At 42.9% G+C, this 23,729-nt stretch overlaps 1 protein-coding gene and 1 long non-coding RNA gene across 2 annotated transcripts in view; one reads left to right on the forward strand and one right to left on the reverse strand.

The window, feature by feature from the left end:
- SPTY2D1 (SPT2 chromatin protein domain containing 1) overlaps window positions 1–23,729 on the reverse strand; it is a gene marked incomplete at its 5' end in the record, with an annotated part of 32,516 nt that overhangs the window by 4,408 nt on the left and 4,379 nt on the right. The window contains 4 exons of the mRNA XM_025202135.1: window positions 2,262–2,339; window positions 10,398–10,560; window positions 12,894–14,435; window positions 15,284–15,398. Coding sequence (XP_025057920.1) covers window positions 2,262–2,339; window positions 10,398–10,560; window positions 12,894–14,435; window positions 15,284–15,398 — 1,898 coding nt within the window. The remainder of the gene's footprint in view (window positions 1–2,261; window positions 2,340–10,397; window positions 10,561–12,893; window positions 14,436–15,283; window positions 15,399–23,729) is intronic.
- Window positions 17,901–22,127, forward strand: LOC112550009. Its single transcript, XR_003093667.1, has 3 exons — window positions 17,901–18,194; window positions 18,612–18,659; window positions 21,672–22,127. It is a non-coding gene; the product is annotated as an uncharacterized LOC112550009 (long non-coding RNA).

Raw genomic sequence — 23,729 nt, forward strand, 5'->3', positions numbered from 1 at the left:
TCCCCAGAGCTGGGGCTGGCTGCAGCCAGGAGGCTGCAAACAGCTGCTGCCTCCCCACTCCAGGCCCCAGCCCCAACACGTGCCGAGGAAAAAGGCCTTGCGTGCCATGCTTGGCACGCGTGCCGGGGATTGCCGACCCCTGTGCTAAATCAAAGGAAGAGGAGCTGGAAAGAACCTCACAAGGTCATCTAGTCCATCTCCCTGCTTGAGGCAGAACCAGCCCCTATTAACCCATCCCAGCTAAGTGTCTGTCTAATATTCTCTTGAAAACTTCCAGGGATGGAGATTCCAACACTTCTCTAGGTAGCCTGTTCCAATGCTTGGCCATGCTTATCATCAGAATGTTCCTCCAACCTAAATTACTGAGCTGCAAACTTGAGGCAATTGCTCCTAGTGCAGTCCCCTGCAGCCTAGAGAAAAGCCTGTTTCCATCCCCTCTATAATCGCCCTTCAGGTATTTGAAGACTTATCAAATCCCCCCCTCAGTCCTTTTTTCCAAACTAAACAATGTAAGTTCTTTCAGCCTTCCCTCTCAGGCCCCTAATCATGTTCATTGACCTGTGCTGGCTCTTTCCAAACTGTCTACATCCGTGGGGCTCAAAACTGGACACAGTACTCCAGGTCAGGCTTTACCAGTGTTGAACAGAGTGGAAGAATCACTTCCCTTGGTTTGCAAGAGATACTCCTGTTAATGCAACCCAGCATGCTGTGGGGTTTTTTAATATTTTTGCAACAAGAGCACACTGTTGGCTCATATTCTGCTTATTAGGGCTGTGCGAAGCTTCTGTCTCCGGTTTGATTTGGCAGAGATTCATCCCAATTTGGTGGCTGAATCTCCGAATTGAATCAGAAGACCCTTTAATTTCTCCGAATCGAATCGGAACCCTTCCAATCAATTTGGAAAGGTTCGACAATTCGGACATAGTCACAGCTTTAAATGTTTTTTTCTACATACCTCTAGGTAGCAGGTGGCTCGTGAATGCTGTGATACTGGGGCACATGGAGTGTCTCTCAGAAGCACAGGAGGCTCCCCAGTGCGCTCAGCAGCAGACCCAGAAGTGGACCAGAAGCACTTCCAGTCCATTTCCAGGTCCGTCAGGGAGCATGCCAGGGGGCCCCCCCCTGCACCCTCCTGGCTCAGCGATTGGTGTCTGCTGGTTCTATGGGGGGCACCCAGGTTTCCCCTGTGGCCGATCGCCAAGACAGGGGGAGATGGGAAGGGTCCCCCAGCATGCTCCCTGGTAGACCTGGAAGTGGACCGGAAGTACTGGTCCACTTCCAGTGAGACCAGTACTGAGGGCTGCCCCCCCAGCACTCCTGTGGGATGCTCCATCTGCCCCAGCATTGCAGTGCTCACGAGCCACGCTGGTACCTTGGGGTATGTAGAAAAAACATTTAAAGTTGGGTCTAAGGCCAAATTGCTGATTCTCGGAATCAGCATTGAATCTTCAGATCTGGATTCAGCGGAATCGAATCAGGGACAGTGATCCGAATCAACTAATCGAATCACTGTCCCCGATTTGGGTCGAATCCGAATCCAAATCAAATAGGGCCTGCTTTCCACACCCCTACTGCTTATGGTACTATAACCTCCAAGTCCTTCTCTGCAGTACTGCAGTCTTGCTACTTATTCCCTACTCTGTATTTGTGCATGCAATTATTTTGTTCCAAATGCAGGATTTGGCACTGGCTTCGTTGAATATCATCATTTTTTGAAGACCATTTCTCCAGTCTATTCAGGTGATTCTGGATCCTAGCCTTACTCTCTGGATTTATCTGCAACTCCACCCAATTCAGTGCTGCCCACAAATTTGCTAAGCATGAATTCAGTCCCATCATCCAAATCATTAATGAAAAACATTAAACAATACTGGACCCAAGACAGACCTCTGGGGAGCCCCACTTGATACCTCCACCCAACTGCAATTAAGCCACTGATGACTACTTAACAAGATGATCAAACCAGTTATGGTGGATCTACCTTACAGTAGTTTTGTCTAGTCTGTATTTACTTTGTCTGTTAATGGGAATGTCATGGGAGACAGTGGCCTTGCTAAAGTCAGGATAGGACTGTAAGATGTCCCTTCCTCATTGAACCTCAATTACCAATACCTCCTCTGCTAAGTGGAACTGGGTATTTTATTAAGGACCAAATTTAATTAACAAGTGTTCATTTAACTTAGCCATATGACACAGACTGAAGTAATAAGGAAGAAAGTTACACCACTTTCTTGCTATCAAGACTTAAACCAAATGCATACCTCCTGGCTTCTTCTTTCTGTTGCTCTTTCCAGCTGCTCTCCATGTAACGCAAGGCATAATCACTTTCATCCTTGTATCTTAAAAGGAAATACTTATATTTAGTATAACAATAACAAATGAAAAGTTAAACAGAACTAGCAATACTAAATTAAATTTAGTATATATGTAAATTAAAATTTAGTATACATTAAATTTAAATACATGTAAACTGATTTATGAATGAGCATGTTTTCTTTTAAAAATACAGATTAGCCTAATTGGTATTCTTTTTAATTTTGGGGGAAGACTAATATCTAGATATAGGATTTATATGCAAATACATACTATTTCTCTGGGCATGTAAGCTATCAGAGTTTTCATAAAACACTATTTTTATTAATTTTATTATTATTTTGAGGGGTTAGGGCATAATGATGATGATAAAGCATAAAAATCAACACTGTGAAAAAAATATAGTTTTTCAAGGGTTTTCAAAAGAAAACATTAACTTTGGACTTCATTATGCCTACTTCTTGTGTATGTGATCCCAACTGTCCACTACATAGTTGTTTTCAGTTGAAAAGCCCCAAAATATTGCATTACATGTAATACAGATTAATCCTGTTTAAGCTTGCCCATTGGTCCCTTAAATACCCCTTGCTGCAGCCTATATGCTGAAAATGGCCACAGCCCAAGTGTTCTATCTGCACCTATTGCCCCTCACCAGATTGGTACGCGGCTTCAACTGGGTTCCTGAACAAGTGAGATATGAGTTTTCAGCTGTAAACTCTTATCATTTCAAGTGTGAAAGAAAGTGCTTATAGCAGCACCACTGAGGATACAGGGGTATAGGTTGTAACTGTGTTGGTCTAAGGACATAGGCAGACAAGGTTCTTTGGGTAAATCTGACATCTTTTACTAGACCAACTCAAATAGTTGGAAAAATTCTTCTTTTCAAGCTTTCAGGGATAAATACCCTTCATCGGACTGAGGAAGCATCTGCAGAGTTGGTGTGTGCTCTTCCTGGATGAAAAAATTGTAAAGAAACCAGAGTCTGGCATGTATGCAAGAAAGCCAATCAGTGACAATGTAAATCGGAGTCAATGGGTGAGAGAGATCTTAGGGGGGTGAGGGAAAGGGAATGAATATAGCTGGTAAGTAGTGGAGAGGTACCTGGGGAGTCAGATGCTAGGCAGGTTATAATGTGTCATAAATCCAATGTCTATATTTAGTCCATGATTTTTTGTATTCAATAGGTTGATGAAGTGACGTTTGTAGGCTTGTCTGTGAAAGGTGTGGTGTAAGTTCCCTACAAGGATTAGAACTGAGATTGGTATCTCTCCACTATTTAACAGCTACATTCATATCCTCACCCTGTCTCTCAGTCACTGACTCCGATTTACATTGTCAATGGCTGGCTTTCTTGCATGCATATCAGCCTCTGGCTTCTTTACTATTCATTCCATCCAGGCAGAGCACACACCAACTGCAGGTGCTTCTTCAGCCTGACGAAGGGTGTTTGTGCCCGAAAGCTTGCAAATAATTGTGTGCAACTATCTGAGTTAGCCTAATAAAAGATACCAGATTTGCTCAAAGAACCTTGTCTGCCACTGAGGATACAGCACTACCAAGTAATTCTGATTGACAAGCTCTTGCCATCAGAGCCTATACTGACATGCTGGAGAACTTGGGTAAATGCTGCCCTATTTTAACCCAACATTTTGGTCTGGTCTAAAAATATACATATATTAATGCAATGTAATACATATTATCACAGCAGCTTTGATGCCAGAAAGGCAGCCTCCAACAGTGCTGCACAAATGACTTCCGACAGCCCTACAGGATCTTGCAATGGACAGAGATAGACTTATCTGCTCCATCACAGGCAGTCAAGAAACCTGAGATATGAGATTGCTCAATGTACTATTTCCCTTGACCAAACCAAGTAGGTCAAAGATAAAACCCAACTCTGTTCCTTGTGACAGAGGCCAACAAGCTGCAAAGACTTTTGAAGAAGAACCCTGGATATGAAAGCATTGTTAGCAGTGAAGAGTTAATTTAGGCAGTACTGGTCTGAAACTACCAGAACAATCACTATCTATACTGGGCCCCCTCTTTCTCTTCCAGCTTCTGCTTCCTGTCCTACTCAGTGAGGCTAAGGAGGGATTTGTGCTGTCTTCACACAGCTGGAAGGAGAAGAGCAAGGCTGAATGTGACAAGGGGAACCAAGATGCATCTCATGCAGCATGCAGTGCACAAATGTGATCCCCCCAATGCCCAAAGGTTGGACAACTTAAACTATAATATCTATGGGTGTTGAGAGATCTCTCTTAGTGCACAAATTCATCCTGACTAAAAAGAGCCACCAGCTAACACTGGAAAAGTAAAGAAAAAAAATAAAGTACTAGTTACACACTAGGAATCAGATTATTGTGTTAGTCAATAAAGGATATGATAGGCATATCTTAACAGGTATGTAAATGTGTTTTAGGCAAAATTTTTACTAGTTACACGCATGATTACTGAACCAAATACTTATATATGTAAATTTTATGATATTTCTCCATTTCCTGAAAGTTTTGAAAATAGTAAAATTAAATTTAAAGTACAGATTTCTATCATTTTAAGTGCATATTTCACCATTTTACAGTTTGTTGTACATATAAATCCTGTGTCCAGTAAAACTGAATTTTGGGTCATTAGCATATTTTATTGCACCCATTTATTTGCTAAGCCTCTTTATAGAAAACTTGTCTTGCCCCAACCAGCATGTCATCATGACATTCAGTATGTTGTTCTTAGTTTTTGTTGCCATATAAATGACATCAGATCTGCTGATTACAGTACAGGTGTTTATAACAGCATACTATGAAGACATAATACTTCCCAGTATACCCATTCTTCAGTAACATCAGTACTATCATGTTTTAAAACCACTAGCCCACAGCTGTTAAAGAAATGCTGTATTTACCCAAATCCAACACAACTTTGAATTTAAGACAACCCCCCCCGATTCCATACATGGAAAAATATAAATTTCATGTAATTTTCCATGCAAAGAACACAATTGGAAGGCTGTCTTAAATTCATCCCAACTGCTGTGGCATGGAAAGCAGCAGCAGGGAGGCAAGTAACTGGCAGCAGGCAGCCTGATCCCAGACTCTTGCCCTTCTGCACCTTGTTCCTAGGTCACTTCCCTCTGCCCCTGCCCCCATACCCTGTTCCCCAATGCATGCATGCCCCCCGCGCCCAAGTATCTGTACTTCCTCCCCACTTGCCTCCTGCTACTTGCTCCAACTCATTACCCCCTCCACTGCTGCATGGCATGCTCTTGGATGTCTTTGTATCGAGTCCCATCCCCCACTTTCCCCTGACTCAGCAGAGAGCCAAGGAACATGCAGGATCCAGTGCAGAGCCAGGAATGTGATGCTGTGGTTAGTAAAGCAAGCAAAACAATGGGTTGCATCCACAGATGCTTCTCAAGCAGATCCCAGGACGTCATTCTCCCATTGTACTCGGCCTTGGTGAGGCCACAGCTGGAGGACTGTGTCCAGTTTTGGGCTCCACCATGAAAAAAGGAGGTGGAGAAGCTTGAGAGAGTCTAGAGGAGAGCCACATGCATGATCAGAGGGCAGAAAAACAGACCTTATGATGAGAGGCTGAGAGCCATGGGACTCTTCAGCCTGGAGAAGTGCAGGCTCAGGGGTGATCTGGTGGCTACCTATAAGTTTATCAGGGATGTTCACCAGGATGCGGGGGAACATCTGTTCACCAGAGCGCCCCAAGGGATGACAAGATCAAACAGTCACAAACTCCTCCACGACCGATTCAGGCTGGACATAAGGAAGAGCTTCTTTACTGTCCGAGTCCCCAAGGTTTGGAATAGACTGCCGCCGGAGGTGGTTCAAGCACCCACTTTGAACGCTTTCAAGACACATTTGGATGTTTATCTTGCTGGGATCCTATGATCCCTGCTGACTTCCTGCCCCTGGGGCAGGGGGCTGGACTCAATGATCCTTCGGGGTCCCTTCTAGCCCGAAAAGAAAGAAAAAGAAAAAAAAAGAAAAAAGGAAGCAGCGGGGCAAATCTGCTCAGAACCAGACAGCAGTAAAACCTAGCACTGATTCCATCACCACTCTCTGGCTCCCTACTGAGCCAGGACATGGTAGAGGAATCAGGGTAGAGCCAGACAACAACATGATACACAACACAGTCAGATAGCCAGGATGGAATCAACACTGGGTCTCACTGCTCTTTGGCTCCAGGCTGATTCCCCTACCATGCCCTGGCTCAGCAGGGAGCCAGGAGAATCAGCTCGCAGCCAGAGAACAGCACAGGACCCAGTCTGCCTGCAAGTACTCAAGCCTAAGATGAAACTTCATTTTCCCTCATGATGGTGAATGGGGTGAAAAAATCTCACCTTGGAATCAAGTAAATACAGTAGCTCTTAGCTGTTGATAGTATGCCAATATTTTTAGTTTCTTATTTGAATAGTTTGACTCTTCTCCCTAACCTAAGATGTTAGATTGTTTAAGTTACCCACCTTCCCACTCACCTACTAGAAAAACATCAAATGGGAAAACAAAAGGAGGTAGAAGTAAAGTAGACAGTGGTTGCCTCTATACCAGGGGTGGGCAAAATATGGCCTGCGGGCCAGATCTGGCCCACCAACTGATTGGATCCAGCTCACAGGGGCGTCTGCAGAGCTCTGCATGGGGCTCAGCCCAGTTTGCACCTGCAGGGCCTGGCCCTGGCCAGTGCGCATAGCTTCCGACAGGGCTGCTCCTGGTGTGGCTGCAACCACCTGGTTGTTGCTCCACTCCCGTCGCCTCCAGCAGCAGATTCTTCTGCTGGGCCACTCCAGGCTGGAGGAAAGCTTTAGCTGGGCAGTCCGCAGGTAGCTGAGCAGGTGGAGCTGAGCAGGTAGAAGGCAGCTGGGAGCTTCAGCTGGGCAATTCCAGCTCCTGGTGTGGAAGAAGGCAGCCACATGTCATTTACTTTGCAGGGATGGATCCAGTGCAGGGAAGATGGGGATGCTGGAACCAGCACACCATGCACTGGGGCACAAGCTGCCCGGCTGAAGTTTCCTCCCATCCCAGAGTGGTGCAGCAAGAGCAGGAGACGCCACCATTGGGGATGAAGGGAGTGGAGTAGCACCCAGGCAGCTGCAGCCAAATGAAAGCAGCCCTGCTGGAAGCTGTATGAGCTGCATAGTAAATTTTGGGGAGTTGGTGTGGAGGGATGCTGACCTGGCTTGCAACAACTTGTCAAAAACTCCGTCTGAGGCCCCTGGGCCCAAATAATTACTCACCCCTGCTCTATACCATTTAGCATCTGAGGGGTCACAACTTTTGTGACTGAACTAAGTCATGACTTTTCCCTGACAGCCACAGGATTGCCAAGGTAACCTATAACATTTCAAGCAGAAAGTATGAACGGAGAAACATTCTCCTTTGCCACAGAGGGTAGGGCACATGGCTGTGCATTTAAACTGCAGCAAGAAGATTTAGATTAAATCTTAGATTAAATCTTGCAGTGAAGAAGTTTTCTGGGAGAGCAGCAGCACAACAGAATACGCAGCCAAGGGAAGCTATACAATCTCCTTCATTGCACGTTTTCAAGAAAAGGCTAAACGGGGTTGCAGTTTAGTGTGCTGTCTCTGTACATGGGGTTGGACTAGAACAGGGAAGTTCATACTTCTCTGTGGCTGGGGACTGCACACTACATGGGCGGCAGGCTGCATTTGCCTGTTTGCCATGCAAGCATCCATCCATCCATCCTACTTCCCCACCATGCAGGCAGGCCAACTCCCTCGTACCGCATACACAGCCTCATCCCCCACCTGGCCTCACCCTGCTCCTGGCCAGGCACACACATGTGCAGCTCCCCTCTTTGCTTCTGTGCACAGTTCAGGCAGCCCAGTTTCTCCTTTTGCTGTTCACACAGTGTGAATAGCCTATTCACCTTCCTCACTGCTCTTGTAGCACAGACAACCCAGCTCCCCTGCTGCACAAGCCACGTGGGCAGCTCCCTCTGCCATCATGTGCAGCACAAATAGCCAGCCTCCTCCTCTGCTGCACAACAGATCCCCCTCATACAGGGCAACCCAACCCAACCCCTAGAGTGAGGTAAGGGAGTGGAAATGAGATGCTGGCCACTGCTGCACTAAAAGTAACAAGGGGAGTGGCAGCCTGGCAGAAGCCTGAGGTCTGTGTAAGCCCCTTGCAGGACATGTGTGGCCTGCAGGCCGACAGTTAGAGAGTCCTGGACTAGATAACTTAAGTTGCCTTCTATTCCTATGATTCTGGTTTTCCTTTCCTGAAATCGTCAGGTAAAAAATGCTCATCTTATATGGCGGTCAGTTGAGTAATATAAGTTAATCCACTTGTATGGGAGGTCACATATACAGTGTACTCCATTTAAATGTGTAACCTTGGAACTCAAGAAAGGCTATGCACTTCCCTGCTCCTTAAATACAGAGCCCTTATTGCTACTGTGTTAGTGTTGTAGTAAATTTTTCGCCAGAATCAGAAGCCTTGAAGACTAGCTGCTTACCTTTCACCCTTTCTATGCAATTAACTGGAGTACAATTTAGGTTACAAAGCAGATATTGGGTGCATCTACATGTGCCATTAAAGAGACATGATAAACTCCACTACAGTTTGCACCAGAGTCGGTTGCTCCCAGGCACAGCATCTATACATGCACCTGGGACCACAGCAACTTGAGCCAGGCCAGAGCAGCCCTGGGCTCGCAGGAAGTCTGGGTAGAGGGGGTCAGCCCCAAGCTCTGGCATCCAGTGACAGAGGGGATGGCTGGGGCACAAGAGTGCTAAAGCACAGGGCTAGGTGGCAGGCAGCTCTCACACTTTAGCACCCTCATGCCCCAGCCAGTTCCTGTCACCACCTACACGAGTATTTCAGCGGAGTGAGGTATTGTGCTGTAAAATAGTACTGTCCCCATATTTGAGTTGGTCTAAGAAAAGATATCATATTTACCCAAAGAACCGTATCTGCCTATGTCCTTAGACCAACATGACTACAACCTATACCCTTGAATATATATATATATATATATATACACACACACACATATATATATACACACACACACACACACACACATACACACACACACTTTTTCTGAGAAATCTCTGGATTGTCAGGATTCATTTTAAATGCCAAATTTGAAGCATCCCTCCTATGAAAGTTGACTGTATTTTATAAGATCTGAAATCTTAGCTAAATATTAAATTATTATAATGGTTTGTCCTTCATTATTAAACAAGGTTAGGATATTACCATATGATCAAAGATTGAACTCCAGCAAGTCAATAGATGATGGGGACAGACTTTGGAGGAGCTGATGTGCAGCAACTGTTCATCAGCCCACTCTTAACTCAGCAGCGAACGAAAGCTAGATCAGGGTTACTTAGCAATCCTTCATTCAGGGATTGGTGACCCCAGGATAGCTTTCACTCACTGCACAAGGAGAGCAAACAGAGTTATGAGTTACTGCACAGAGTTAAGTGTAAGTTTCATTCCTGCATTAATTTACTACAATTTGATCATTTGTCATTATCAGTAATGTGAAGCAAATAAAAGGTTTAGTCTTTGGATGCACATATCCCAACATAGCTTATTCTTTACAACAAAGGTGTCAGGTTTGACTTGTCCTTCCGACAGGGTAACTAACACAAACTGTAGTGTTGGTGACAGTTATACACTCAGACAGATACCATAGTGATAAGCAGAGCACACAAATTAGGATACAACAGATTCTGATATATAGCAGATTTTTAAGGCTGGAAAATCCTTATAGTTATACCCATGCAAATTTGAAAAATGAGCAAATACTAATACTTCTAGCAATTATGTGCATAGCAAATTGTACCGTTCCCTACTGGAGCCAGACAGGGTATGTGAAAACTGCATGGCAAAGTATGGTCAGGTTTTTCTGTATTATATTAGCTCAATTGCTTCTTTAATTTCAAGAAGTATTCTTGGATGAAAAATCCTCTGCCCTTTTCTAATATAGTCAGTTTTCCTTCTTCCATGTTAGTGTTTCAAACTTCCATCAAACCTTTACTGTCTGAAGGAAATTTAGCGAGACAACATTTTGACATCCTAAATTAATGTTAAGCCATAATTTCTCACCTTTTCCGATCATATCCAAATATTTCTCGAATATGTTTTGAAATTTCTTCCTGGGAGTCCCCTTCATCTTCGATGAAATCATCCATTTCAGAATCAGAGTCATCTTCTTCATCACATATTTGCCTTTTATAACTTATTGGTGGAAGAGAAGGCCTCGGAAGACCTAAATAAGAATAAATATATGTACAACTTTAATTCATTTGTCGCAAAAATGCTCCTAACTATTAAAAGGACTAACTCTTGTATTTTTGTTTCTCCCCATTATGTTATCTCCTTCTTCACATATTGAATGATTACAACAGCCCTCTCTATGCAACAGATGTTGTGCTTTGGGTACAGCTGTTTTCAATTCTGGGCCTCAGTAACTTGAAAACTTTTAATAATAAAGTATTTGGACAGTTTGGGAGTAGCAGAAAGAGGAGAAGCATTTCTAAGCCAGTTGTAATATGTAAGTTTTCCATCTATATTGCCAACTGCATCCTGGATGAGACACCAAAACGTAATCTAAGTTTACATTCCTGTTCAATTTATAGATTTTCAAATATATTAATTTGCAATAATTCTATCCCCTTTACTTTAAGATAATTTTTAAAATTTGCTTCCCAGTTCCAACCTAAGTGAATCTGCCCAAAATTTATTAGATCTGTCGCAGGGCCTAATTCTTATGCAAGACTTTAAGAATCTTGACTATAAAAGGTACAATTTTAAATTTTAATTATTAACAGGGATCCAGGTTTTCCGTTTCCCACAGAAAAACAGAAACAAATTCGGATTTTCCCTTTTAACCGAGAAAAACAAACTTTTCATTTTAATGGAGAAACATGCAAATTTTCCCCTTTTGCAAAGAGCTCTCTGCAAGCTGGCAGAGTTCCAGCCTACAAGGGGCTGGGGGGAAAGGGAGGAAAGTGGTCAGGCAAGGGGCACAATGTGCATATGCACATGTGTACATGCACATGGTCACCAGGAAGCCTGGAAAGCAGCTCCCTGAAGGTAAGTCTGGTAGGGGGGACTGAGGCCCCCATAGGGAGGGATGGAGTTGGGCAGGGCTGGGGCTGCTGACCAGCTGGGGCAGTGAGAGGGGCTTGGGGCCCAGGGCCGGGGGGGGGGGCCACCACTGCACTCACACCTGGGTAGGGCAAGGGGGAGGCACATGCCCCCCAGATTTGTATGTAGGGCGGGACTGGGCTGCCCACTGTGGGCTCAGGCACCCTGCCCTGCTGCCCACCCCCAGGGGCCTCTGCAACCAAGCGGGTGGAACCCTGTGCAGCAGAGCGGAGCAGGGAAGCTGCTTTCAGCTACAAGCCCTGAATCACCATGGTGAAGCGCTTCCTGCCTGCCTGGAAGCAGCAAGGGTAGTGGCACAGAGTTGAGACCTTCACTGCTAGGCAGGCAGGAGGCACCTTGCCATGGTGGCACAGGGCTTGAAGTGGCATCAAGCTTCCCTGCCTGGTCCCAATCTACTCTGCTGTGCCAGGTCCCACTGGCTGGGCCGCGGAGGCCCTGGAGGGAGGGCAGCTTTGAGTCCACACCCTCCATGGGCTCTGCTCTGGCTGTGCTGCCCATGGGGGAGGGGGAGCTGGGCTCCACATTCTGCTCCACCGCAGCAGTTGCTGCCTCCTGCAGGCAGCAGCCAGGACTCAGATGCTACTGCAGGGGGCTGTGGACCTAGGTCCCTGGCCCCGTAGCCCTGGAAGCTGGGGGCTCCCTCCAGCAGGGTTGGAGGCTGTGGAAGGGGGTGAGCGAAGGGGGTAGGGGGAGCTCTGATGTTCCATGATAAAAAACCCAAAATCAAACATCAAAATTTATAGGTACTTAGAATTTATTTTATTATAGTGATTGAGGTACTGGTAAGCTTCCAAGCTGCTTTAAAATTGTAAATATATCAATAAAACATTGTGTTCAATTGATACCTATATACATACCTATATATATAGCAAAAGCGATGGATAGATATCTCAGTGTTTCATTTTAATCACAGATTTTGGGGTTTTAAATCTGAGAATCTGTGATTTTTAAACAGAGAAAACTAGAATCCCTGATTATTAAGCATAATCTGACACTTTACATTAGGAAACTTCATTTGTCTTATTAGATTCAGTGCACCACACACATACACATCTACAATCAGGCAATATTTTATTGCTACCTGAAAAGGCCTACACATTCCACAGATGAATTTGCCTCCTTGCACTGATGCACAGTCTTACATTGTAGAAGAGAGCTCACTATCCAAGACTCTTCATTTCTTGAGCATGGATATTGGGTGAAAAAGCATACAAATGGCAGCAAGGTGCAAGGGAAGAAAGAGCAGCCATTTTACAATCTAACTTCCTATTCAGATAGTAACTATGGTAAAAATCAGGCACATGTAGACAAATCCACCTATGGTTGCTGAAACCTCTCAACCCTAAGAGATTTATACTAAGGAGAAGTATGAAACAAGAGATACATATAAACTCATTTGTAACACCACAGCATTGGCAGAACATGGCATACCTTGTGGAGGAAATCCTGGTGGTCTGTGCCCTGGGAGAGGTCTCATTCCATTCAGCTGTCCATTGCTTGGTCTTGTGATTAGATTTTTAGATGAAATTGTTTCTGATACAACAGTGCACTTCAGTTTCGAAGTGATGCCCGAGCTGCTGCCTGGTCGCCCAGGTCCCACGCTTGAACCACTGCCTGGCCTTCCTGGTCCGGTGCCCAGGCCACTGCCTGGTCGCCCATGTCCCATGCTTGAACCACTAGGCCTTCCAGACGTTGTGCCTGAACTAATGCCTGGTCGCCCAGGTCCTGTGCTTGAACTGACACCTGGTTTTCCAAGTCCTAAGCCCGAGCCACTGTCCGGTCTCCCAGGTCCTGTGCTTGAACTGACACCTGGCTTTCCAAGTCCTGTGCTTGAGCTGCTGCCTGGCCTTCCAGGTCCCATGCTAGCACTGCCACCAGACCGCCCAAGTCCCATGCTCAAACTGCTGCTTGGATGGACAGGGACTGAACTACCACCTGATCGTGCAGGTCCCATGCCTGAGCTACTGCTTGGACGCCCAGTTCCTCCAGATCCTGAACTGCTGCCTGGCCGCTTTGCACTAGAGCTGGCTTCATGCTGAGAAGGTGCTGCAACTCCTTGTTTTGTATGGGCAGAAGCAGATTTTTTCACACTAGGCTCTTTAGCTGGCAGCAGTTTCTGAGTCCCATTGGCAGTTGCTTTTGAGATGAATGCATGAGAGCTTGACCCAGATTTCCCTATTCCATTGACTGGAGGTTTACTATGGCTAAAACTAGATGAGCTTTTCAAAGATCCATTTTGTGCAGGTTTTGCTTTTTCCATTTGACTGTATTTAGAAGATGATGACAGCCTGGAGTGCTTTTCAGTAAATGCTGGTGCTTTGGATTTTTTATCTGAACAACTTATGGAAGAAAAACTGCCTTTTGAAGAGGAATGTTTATCTGCTGAAGCTTTGCTAAGTTTTGCATTCACGAGCTCTTTCTGAGAGCACACTTTTTTTGAAGAACCTGAAGCTGCTATATTCTTAATCTCTTTTTCAGGTTTCTTTTTTTCTTTTAGCATTTCCCCTTTTTTGTTTTTGCGTTCCAAAAATTCCCTCTCTCGCAATTCCTCTGCTGTCCTGGGCCGTTCTTCTATCTTTTTCACTACTTTTATTTCCACTGGTTCGTACTGTTTTTTCTCAGCCAGCCTGAGAAGATCAGTGAAGTTCATTGGGGCCGCTGCACTTTTGGGAGGGGCCTTTGGTTTCGCTGTAGCTTTGGATGGTTTCTCTTCATACTCCTCAGGTTCATGCTCAGATTCAGTTTGACTGTATTCAAACTGCTCAGTTTCATCTCCTGTGGTATATTCTGCATCCGTCCCTCGGCTGACATTTTCAGAAGTCCGCCTCTTTCTAGGCTTCTCCTCAATTGGGATGCCATTATAACCATAAAAGTTGTCCTTCGTTCGTGAAGCCATTGCTCTTGCTTTTCTGTCATGTTTCAATTCAACCCGTTTAGCTAAGAGTTCTTCTTTCCTTTTTTTTTCCTCTCGTTCTGGAAAAAAGAAAAAAAAATTAAAGGAGTTTTCCCATGATCATTTCTGAATTTTTGAGTTGATAAATTGTGGGGGAGATGAACATTATAGAGAACATGACGGCAACATAAATGATGGCCTGAAAAATCTAGGGCCAAAAGATTTAAAATCAGATTGGAATAAGTCTCCGTGTTTAATTTTTTTTAAAGTAGTACAGTGTAAGACTGATGTTATAGCCATGATGATCCAGAAATTATGCAAGGCAACAATTTCTTAGGGTGTTATCTTGTATTTGACCAACTATGTAGTAGGGACAGATGGACAAGCTTTTGAAAGTAAGACATTCTTCCCTCAGGGAAAGGGGATGAGATCTAAAGAATAATGTCTATTTAACCTTATCCCAACTATACAGTCAGTCCAGTAACAGATATCACCCTAAGAAATCCCTGCCTCAATTTTTTAAAGGCACAACATTCTAAAGATGGTTGACCTGACCACCTGCCGTTTTCAGACTCAGAGTACAGTTTGTTCAACATTAAAACGGTTATCAAAATATCAGAATGGCTCCTTGTGATCTCTTCTGGTGAAAACTACTTAATACTAGATACTTTCCAAGCTGTGATGGTGAGTACGTAAGTAAAGCTGTGTAAATATTTGGATTCAAAAACAGGCCATCTGCCACCCTGATGATTACTGCTCTTCAGTCAGCTCTTACTCAGCACCAGTTGTGTATGGATATCCCCAAGAAGGGAGAAACACATGCCAATGTTATGTATATTGGGAGCCTGAATATGGTGAAAATGTCCCAAATAGTCAGTGAAAAAGTTTGCCTCCAACAGGTAACACATGAAACAACTTAAACAGGTACCTTTTTTCTTCTTTTCTTCTTCTTTCCGTCTGAGAAAAGCTTGTACTGCTGCAGACTCAACACCCTTGACTTTTGGAACCTTTTTAGGGGGGCCTACTGCCAAGCTGTATCTTTTCTGCAAACAGAAAAAAAAATTGTCCTGAGGAAAGTAAGGGCTTTGACTTGAATAGATGATTTTTACTAATTGGGAAACCATAGTGAATGAGAAATGTAATAATAATGCTTATTGGGCTTTCAATATATGAATGCTGAACAACAACAAATAGTATAGCAATGAATGTCAATGGGAGCTGAGAGCTCCTGGCACCAAACAGGATCAGAACCTATGTGCAGAAGCCACTCTGGGCATAAAGAGCACCGGGAACCAGAAAAGAAAAAAAGGGAACAAAAGAGATGGCTGCAGAAACCTTGGATGAACAAAGAAGGGGAAATAATTCAGAGAAGGGGATGAGATTGCAAAGAAGTTTAAAAGCAACACCATTGGCCTTACAGAAACACCCAAAATAGACCCATAGAAAATCCACACTCCTAGACTAAGTAAGAAATAGGAGAACCATACGCTACACAGTTAGGCAACTCCCTTTTCCATAACAAAATAATTTACAGGCTGTCAAGTCTTGCCTGAATAAAAATGGACCTAAAGTAACTTAAACTTACTTTCATTAGTTATTTTGAATGCAAATTTGTATATGGATACTTATTTAATGTTAAGATTACTTCCTCTGTTAAAAAAACACCTAAACAATCCAAATTACAAAATAAGATATTCTTAATCCAAAAATCAGTGCCCACACACAGATTTGCATCATCATAACTAATGTTCTGAAACAAAACATATATTGTTCTTTTGTTTTCATTTGATAAAAACGGTCACTAGCAGGCTGAGTTTTCAAGTAGTGAGTGGTAGTTAAACAACAAGGAAGGAAATGAGGAATCTTGAATTCTCTTCCCACAAATACAAAAAACCCACTTTTAAAAAGTTAGAGAAGGAAACGGAGATCATCAGAATGTCACAGGAGGCAGAAGTGTAGCACTTGTCTTTGATCAAGCAACATTACCAGACACTTAAATTTAAGAAATTTTCCTGGCTAGCAGCTAGCAGGGCTGTGTGAAACAGCACCATTTTGCCATTTTGAAGGGACAGTGGTTCATTTTGTCGTTTTGTTTAGTTTCAAAAAACTGTTCCATTTCATTTTGTCAAAACAGTTTTGATGCGTTTTGCCCATAGGCTATAATGGGGAATCATGAAAATGCCTGTAACTGTCAGTTTTGGCCTGATTTGGATGAAAATTGCAGCGACGGTAGCCCCTTCTGAGGGCATGAAGCCTGCCAAGTTTCAAGGAGATAGGTGCAGGGGTTTCTGGGAAACTATACCTCAAACTGCTGACAAGCAAAACTCATATCATTTGCCAGCAGCAGCAGCCTGCTGTCATCCTGCACACAGATCTGGGGGCCAGCGCCCCCCTGGGAGGGCTGTGGGGCTTTGCCAGACTCCTCCCAGGGGGCATGGGTCCTCGGATCTGCATGCAGGATGACAGCATGCTGCTACTGCTGGCTGAGGCCAGTGGCAGCACCAGGCTTCCCGGTGCTCGGCATGGGCTGCACCCAGTGCCAGTCGCAGCATGCTGTCACCCTGCACGCAGATGTAGGGCCCGCACTGCAGCAAGCCCAGCTCCGAAACTCAAAACATTTAAAAACTTTTGAAACATTTTGAGTCCCCTCGTTTTATTTCAAAGCTGTTTTGAATCTTTTTGTTTTGTTTTGATTTCGTTGTTTCAAGTGCGAAACACGTTGAAGTAGCTTTGAAATGAAACACCCACTGACATTTCGCACAGACCCAGTATCTACGTAATTAAAAAAACAACCAAACAAAAAACCCTTTAACCAAATATTTGAGAGGTAGGAAAACTGGCCAAACATTTAAAATTGGTTTGATTACAGCCTGCTAAGTTTTAGCTTCTACTTCTGATTTATTAAGACAGTAGCACAAGAATACAGACAGTCTGGGCACATTATATAAAAATATGAATGTATGTTTAAACAAATGTGTATTTGCTAAGATTCAAGGTTCAGAAGTTCATTTTTAATAACTGATAGTTAAAATTCAGTCAAGCTCTTTCAGGAATAGCAACTGCAAGACTCCAGTAGCAGCTGTTTAAAAGTCTCCTTTTAGTGATTACTGAACTGACTCAAGGGGAAAAGAATTCAAAAACCCTACCCGATCCAACTATACTTCACTAACAAAACTTGACATGCAGCATCATTACATTAAAAAGCTTCTACAACATGAGTGCACTTACTGATGGACATCTCTACACATAAAATGTTTCTTCACAACTAAGGCTCAACAACCCTTCCTTGAACAATTCCTACTCTCCACAATTTTACTGCACTTACACCTTAAGCAGGTGGAACTAATCATTCAAGTACTATTTAAAAGGAGTAAGGTATCAGGAATTGGGGTCTTCTTTATTACAAAGACAGGTCTTTTTAATATGCTATGTATTTGAATCCAAGATGAATGCTCTCCCCCACCCCAGGAAACCCCCCCCTCATCTTGGATTCAAGTACAAGGCAGAGGAGGGGGCAGGTGCCTACTGCAGCTCTGACTCTGGCTGGGTCAGTGCCAGAGTCAGGCCCACAGCAGCTGCCTGCTCCCCCTTTCATCTGTCCCCAACCACTTGTGTGCTGTAGCTCTGCTGCTTAATGCCAGGCATGGCTCTGGCTACATTCCCTCCTTCCTGGGTACAAAGAACATGCAAGCTCTTGCCCCTGCCCAGCCACACCACAGTATCTTGGGGAAAGAGATGCTACTGCCACGTGCCTGGAGCTTGCATGTGCTCTGTGCCCAGGAAGAAATGGAGCCAAAGCCACACCTGACAGTAAGAAACAAGGGAGGAGGGGAGAACAGGTAGGTCACAGAGGCTGCAGGGGGGCAAAGGATGCAGGGAGGAGGCAGAGGGCAAAGTGGTGGAGCAACAAGTAGTGGGAGCTACCTGTCCCAATGCTGCTGCTTTCCCCAATGCGGGAGTGGAGGAGACAAATTTAAGATGACCCTCTGGTAATTAGATTCCAAACATGGAAAACTATAACAAATTTATACACTCTTTCCATACACAGAATCTAATTGGGGGGGGGGGGGAAATATCTAAAATTTGGTTCTTTTGGATTCAGGTAAATACAATGGCTCAAAATTTGCATGTTTGAAAAATAATGTGTCCCAGGGAACCCCTCTAGAGCTGGGTCCCGGACTGCATGGGGCTGTTCAGGGGATTTGACCTGGGATACAAGACATGTTAATGGACACTTTGGTTCAAATCCTTCCCAGGGCCTTAGATGCTACTAATACTGCCATACAGCATTCTTCAGCAGCAAGGTAAGGAGAGATGATTATTAATCAACCAAATCAATCACTATGATAGTTAGTATAAGGCAGTGATTTTCAAATTCTCAAACAGGACGCTGTGGTTAGGTGGACAAACATGATTAAACCCAGAGATTTCAAACAGGAATCCATAATGTCTAAAACATGCTGACCTGATGGAGGATTTTGAGTTCATGGAAAAAAAATTGCTCTATTATTTTTTTGTCAAAAAAGAAGTGAAAAACTAAGAGCTGGCATTATCTGAAGTGTGACTCAAGTCTAAAAAAACCTGAAAACCACAGGTCTAAGATGGAACTACTCACCTGTTCTCAGAGGAGACCTTCCAGGAAAGGGTTGAAGCCTACTAATGAGGGCTGAAGGGAATTATACACTGCTGCTACCTGTGCTGTGCCTGCTTTGTGGATAATTTTATTCACAGAGCTAGTCAGACATGTTTGACAATAATAAATGTAGTTTTAGAAAACAAAATTATCCAATCTCAAAAATGATTTTTTTTTAAAAGCATGTATGTAGAAAATGAGATTTATTCTGACAGGGCTTTTAACAAGACTGCAAAAGAAACTTTTTATTTTATTTTGCTAAAAGCTTCACACAGCAGGAACAAAATACAGACTGGCCCATCACATTAGAGAGGCTTGTAAAGAAAATCGTGTTGGAGAAGCAGTTTTTAAGCTTAGTATTATAAATTGGCAAAGCACTCTGCTATCTGGTGAATGGGTTTATAAAGTAGCTTTACAAGCACTCCTCCCTCAGCACCATTGTGCAAGACTAAAGATGAATTTTCAGAATGAGTCTTCCCCATCAAGGAAGTCTTCTAAGATTCATTTCTATTTCATCTGAAACATGCAACTACCAAATGCTCCCTAAACAAATTACAGGGTTTCACATATAATGAATCATTACTTCTGTTTCAACAAGTACTTTGCTTAACTCTGCTCACACACACACCAGAAAATTAATAAGCAGGTTTATAAACTAAGCCTTATTTGGCAGGGGGGGAAGGGGGAAGAGAAATCAAAATGAACTACATGTATGATGCACAAAACTGTTCCAGAACCGCCTATATGATTGCTTTGTATGCTGGCTAGTCCAACAGCAGCTTCCTGGAAGAAACAGAAAAGATAAGCACAAATAGTCTACTCCTTACTTTATCGTTTTAGTAGCAGCTACACTAACCAGATGCCCCATACAGTTATCTGAAAGTTGGTAAAATCAACAGAGAACAAAATGTGTTCTGCCTTTAAAGTCAAGTAGGTCACATTATTCTGGAACAGCATGCTTCTCAAACTGTAAACACTGATTATTTTTCAAGGTACCTCCCCACCACAGCTCCCTGGCTGAACGTTGCCAAAATGTGCAAAGCTATCTTTGCTTGACTCAGAGTACAAGTGAGACCCTGGGCCTCATTCCCAGAGCCCTGGAAATCTCTCCCCTCAACTGCATGTTGTGTACCTTAAAGAAATAAAAAGGAGTCTTCCTATCAGTGAGTTCCTATTTAGAGTTTTTCTCCCCCATCCTCCTCTGAGGATTCCTTTATATATAGAGGACCTTTATTATTACCCATTTCCACAAATCCTACCTCCATCCAACATACACTCATCTGCTATAAGAAAGCCTGAACTAGCTCCCTTGGAAACTGACCAGTTGTGTGAAGTAGAAAGGATTTAACAAAGTGCTTTATATCTCTACTTGCTCCGGACAAATAACTAGTTAAGCATCCCATATAGTGTACCAAGCTAAAGAAAGCTGAAAAAACTTTAATTAATGTCTAAAAAGCAAAGTATCCATCTACTAGGGTGGATTTGGTAAATTAATAGTAATGTATCTGCCTTCAATACAGGAGATTTTAACATAAATATTAAACTGGCTTAGCCACCAGAAACTACAAGCGTCACTGTTGCAGCTGACAAACAGCTGCAAGAGGATTATGGCCAAAGTTTTACTCTTAAAATCACCTTCCTAACACTTTCCTCTACAAAGAACTGGAACTGGGTTCTCTGATTCGGGAAGAACTTTTTTAAAGGGGAAGGAAGGTTAGGCTGAAAATTTCAGTTCCATAAAGCTAGTGCAAAATCCAATATTAATAAAAATGTTTTCACAGCCTAAAAACACTGCTTGAATCACCACCTGCGCTGCCAATTCTGAAAACCAAGACAGTGGCATTCAAAGAGCCAAAAATAGTCTATTGTAGCTGAAGACATGAAATGCGAAACATGAACACAATAGACTAAAGAGTAGAAAGTTAAGCTTGAAAAGTTACTTCAAGTGTTAACATAAGTTGATTATTCAAAACAATTATAAACTATGCCAATAAATGTCTGAATCCCTTCCCCAAATAATCAAAAAGCTATGTTTAAAATTGAAAGGATGCAGAACAGGAAGTCAGAAATCAATGCAATCATCACACAAACTATTCATTAACCTCAAAGTTGATATTTATCTGAAAGACTTCCTTTAACAAGGTCATGAATTACACTATGCAAAACTAACCCACCAAACCCACTTGTTTGAAGAGTGTGTATCGCATATTGTCACAACATGTGAACCTGCTACAACTTTTAGGAAAAAATGTTTATTTATCCTACTCACAAAACATTTATCAATACTAAGTTTCACTGTTCCCTTCCTATTAGCCATTTTCCAGTGCTTGCTTGGGACTTTTACATAGAATAAAAGGAAGAGGGAAAAAAAACAGAGGCAGAGAATTAAAGGCAGAGAAAGTCAGAGCCATAAACATTTTGGTCAGAACTTGCAGAAGCCTGGAGTGCAAGTATCAAATAAAACTTGTGTCCGGAGAAAAAAGAAAAACCTTCAGTCCAGGCCAGCTCTTTATATTACATCATATGCTTGTTTCACAGAAGCTGTTATACTAGGGCAGGTATTTCCAGGCACTGGTTTATGTGGTTAGCTGCAGCCATGTGAAGTGACTCTCACAGACTGACTTTAGATATGGGTCAAGTTCTACTTTCACATTAAATCATGTCCATTCCACCTATTTCTTAGGTAGCAGGTCTATAACACCTGGTGTTGTAGTCTCTGCTTGGCTGACTCATCTGTACCTGAATTTTGTACAACTCAACGCCAGAAAGGAATTTTGTAAAGAAGGGGCCTTCATGATGCAATATTATAAGCCACATCACTGACAGCCAGGCAGTCTTGCACGTTTTCCTGGCAGCTATTTCTTCAGCAGAGTTATACGGTACAACCATTAAGTTAATCAACACGGCTTAGTTTGTTCACTTTCTGCATATCTAAGATTGATTCACAATGAAGTACCCATCTCTTCAACCAGTGCTGATATGAAGGAAACACTGTTTCAATTTTGGGTGGCCTCCATGCCATCAAGTACTATATTGTTTCAAGTCACTAATTGCTGGAAGTTATAGAACTTTTATAGTCAAGACTGGCACTTCATTAGAAGCACAAGGAACTGATGTGAAAATATTTCAGCTTCTAATAAAGAGGTTCTTTATGGCAACAAAATACAGAGTTAGATAAAGGGCTTGGTTTTGTCAAGCTACTTTTAGCAGTATTTGTAAAATTACACTATAAGAATTTTAACATTTTAACAGCATCGTCTATCCAAAGATCTGAGTGCTATACAAAATGTATCCGGCCATGTGGCATCCTTGTGAGGCAAGGAAGTACCTTCCCTTCACAAACAGAAATGAAGAAACACATTAAGGGCTTAATCCTACCATCTGCTTATGTCAATGGTAAAAATTTCCCTTTGATCAGTCTGATGCATGACTAATGCACTTAGCAACTTGGACAATGTCACACTGGAAGTCTGTGCTGGATAAATACCAAAAAACCTTGCACAGCACTAAATATAACAGCCAGGTAGAAATGCAATCACAAGTGCATGAAAATATGTAAACCAATCTTCTACAGTTGCTATAAAAGAATTTTAGCAACATCTAGCCAATAACCTTGTTAGCCAAATTTATAAAACAATGTTACATTTACTGATAACATTAAGAAGGGGTCTTCTTTTTAAAATAATGCAAAGGTTATTACTCTTACCTTGTAAATGTAACGTTCTCTGAATTAAACCATTCACTAGGCCACAAGTTGCATCATTTTATTATTTCTGAACCTGCTTTTCCATGGGGAGACGAACAAACAGATCTATTTTTACCAGGACATGATGAAACACTAGTGTTTGTAACTATGCACTATTGACAATTGTTTAAATTAAGACAAGTATTTCTCTTTTAGTAATGATAAATGTAATTAACTTCCAGGTAGATAACCTTTTAAACAAGTGTACTTTTCACCAAAGGGCTAATCCTTAATCCCCAAACTTCTCCTTAGGACAAAGATTTTATAAAACATATCTACTTAAAATCACAACATTTAAACTCTAACATACAGGAGGACTCAACCCCCAGCTTTCAGTCTGGGATTTTTGAATGAGTAGTTATTAGCATATCCAGGAGATTATTTTGAAAATAATGTTTTGGCATTACCATATTTTCCTCATATAGAACCCAAGCCTTCTCCCAAAACCAACTGAGAAAGATTGGAGCGGGTATGATACATGACAAAAAGGGCTCTCACAGGTCTGGAAATCTGGTGGTGGGGGAGGCAAAGAAGTAGTAACAAACTACTGCAGCCATGAGCAATTAAACTGACAATGCTCTGCCCCTCCTCCCCTGCCAAATTTCCAGACCCATGGAGAGCCCCCGTCCCCAACCACATGAGATCAAACTGTCACATGAGGTTGGTCCACAGCTGGAGAACTGGGTTGGATCCAGCATGCCAGACACACTAGCTCCCTTCAGAGTCACATGCCAGGTCAGACTTGAAACATCAAGCCAAGGACCTTGGGTCACATTAGGCCCAACTGCACAGCCCCAGTACCTGCACAGCAGTTTGGTTCCCATTGCTACTCCAAAGTAAGATACCTGTTTGCTTCTTGAGGCCTTCCAAAAAAAGGGTACATGTTATATTCAGCAGCACGTTATAAACAAGAAAACACAATATCTGCCTGCCTGAATCCCAAAGTTCCTACCCCTCCTTAATGACGGGCTTTAACATGACTTATGGTCCTGCTGA

This window comes from Alligator sinensis, unplaced genomic scaffold, assembly GCF_000455745.1.
Source record: "Alligator sinensis unplaced genomic scaffold, ASM45574v1 scaffold983_1, whole genome shotgun sequence".
NCBI lineage: Eukaryota > Metazoa > Chordata > Crocodylia > Alligatoridae > Alligator > Alligator sinensis.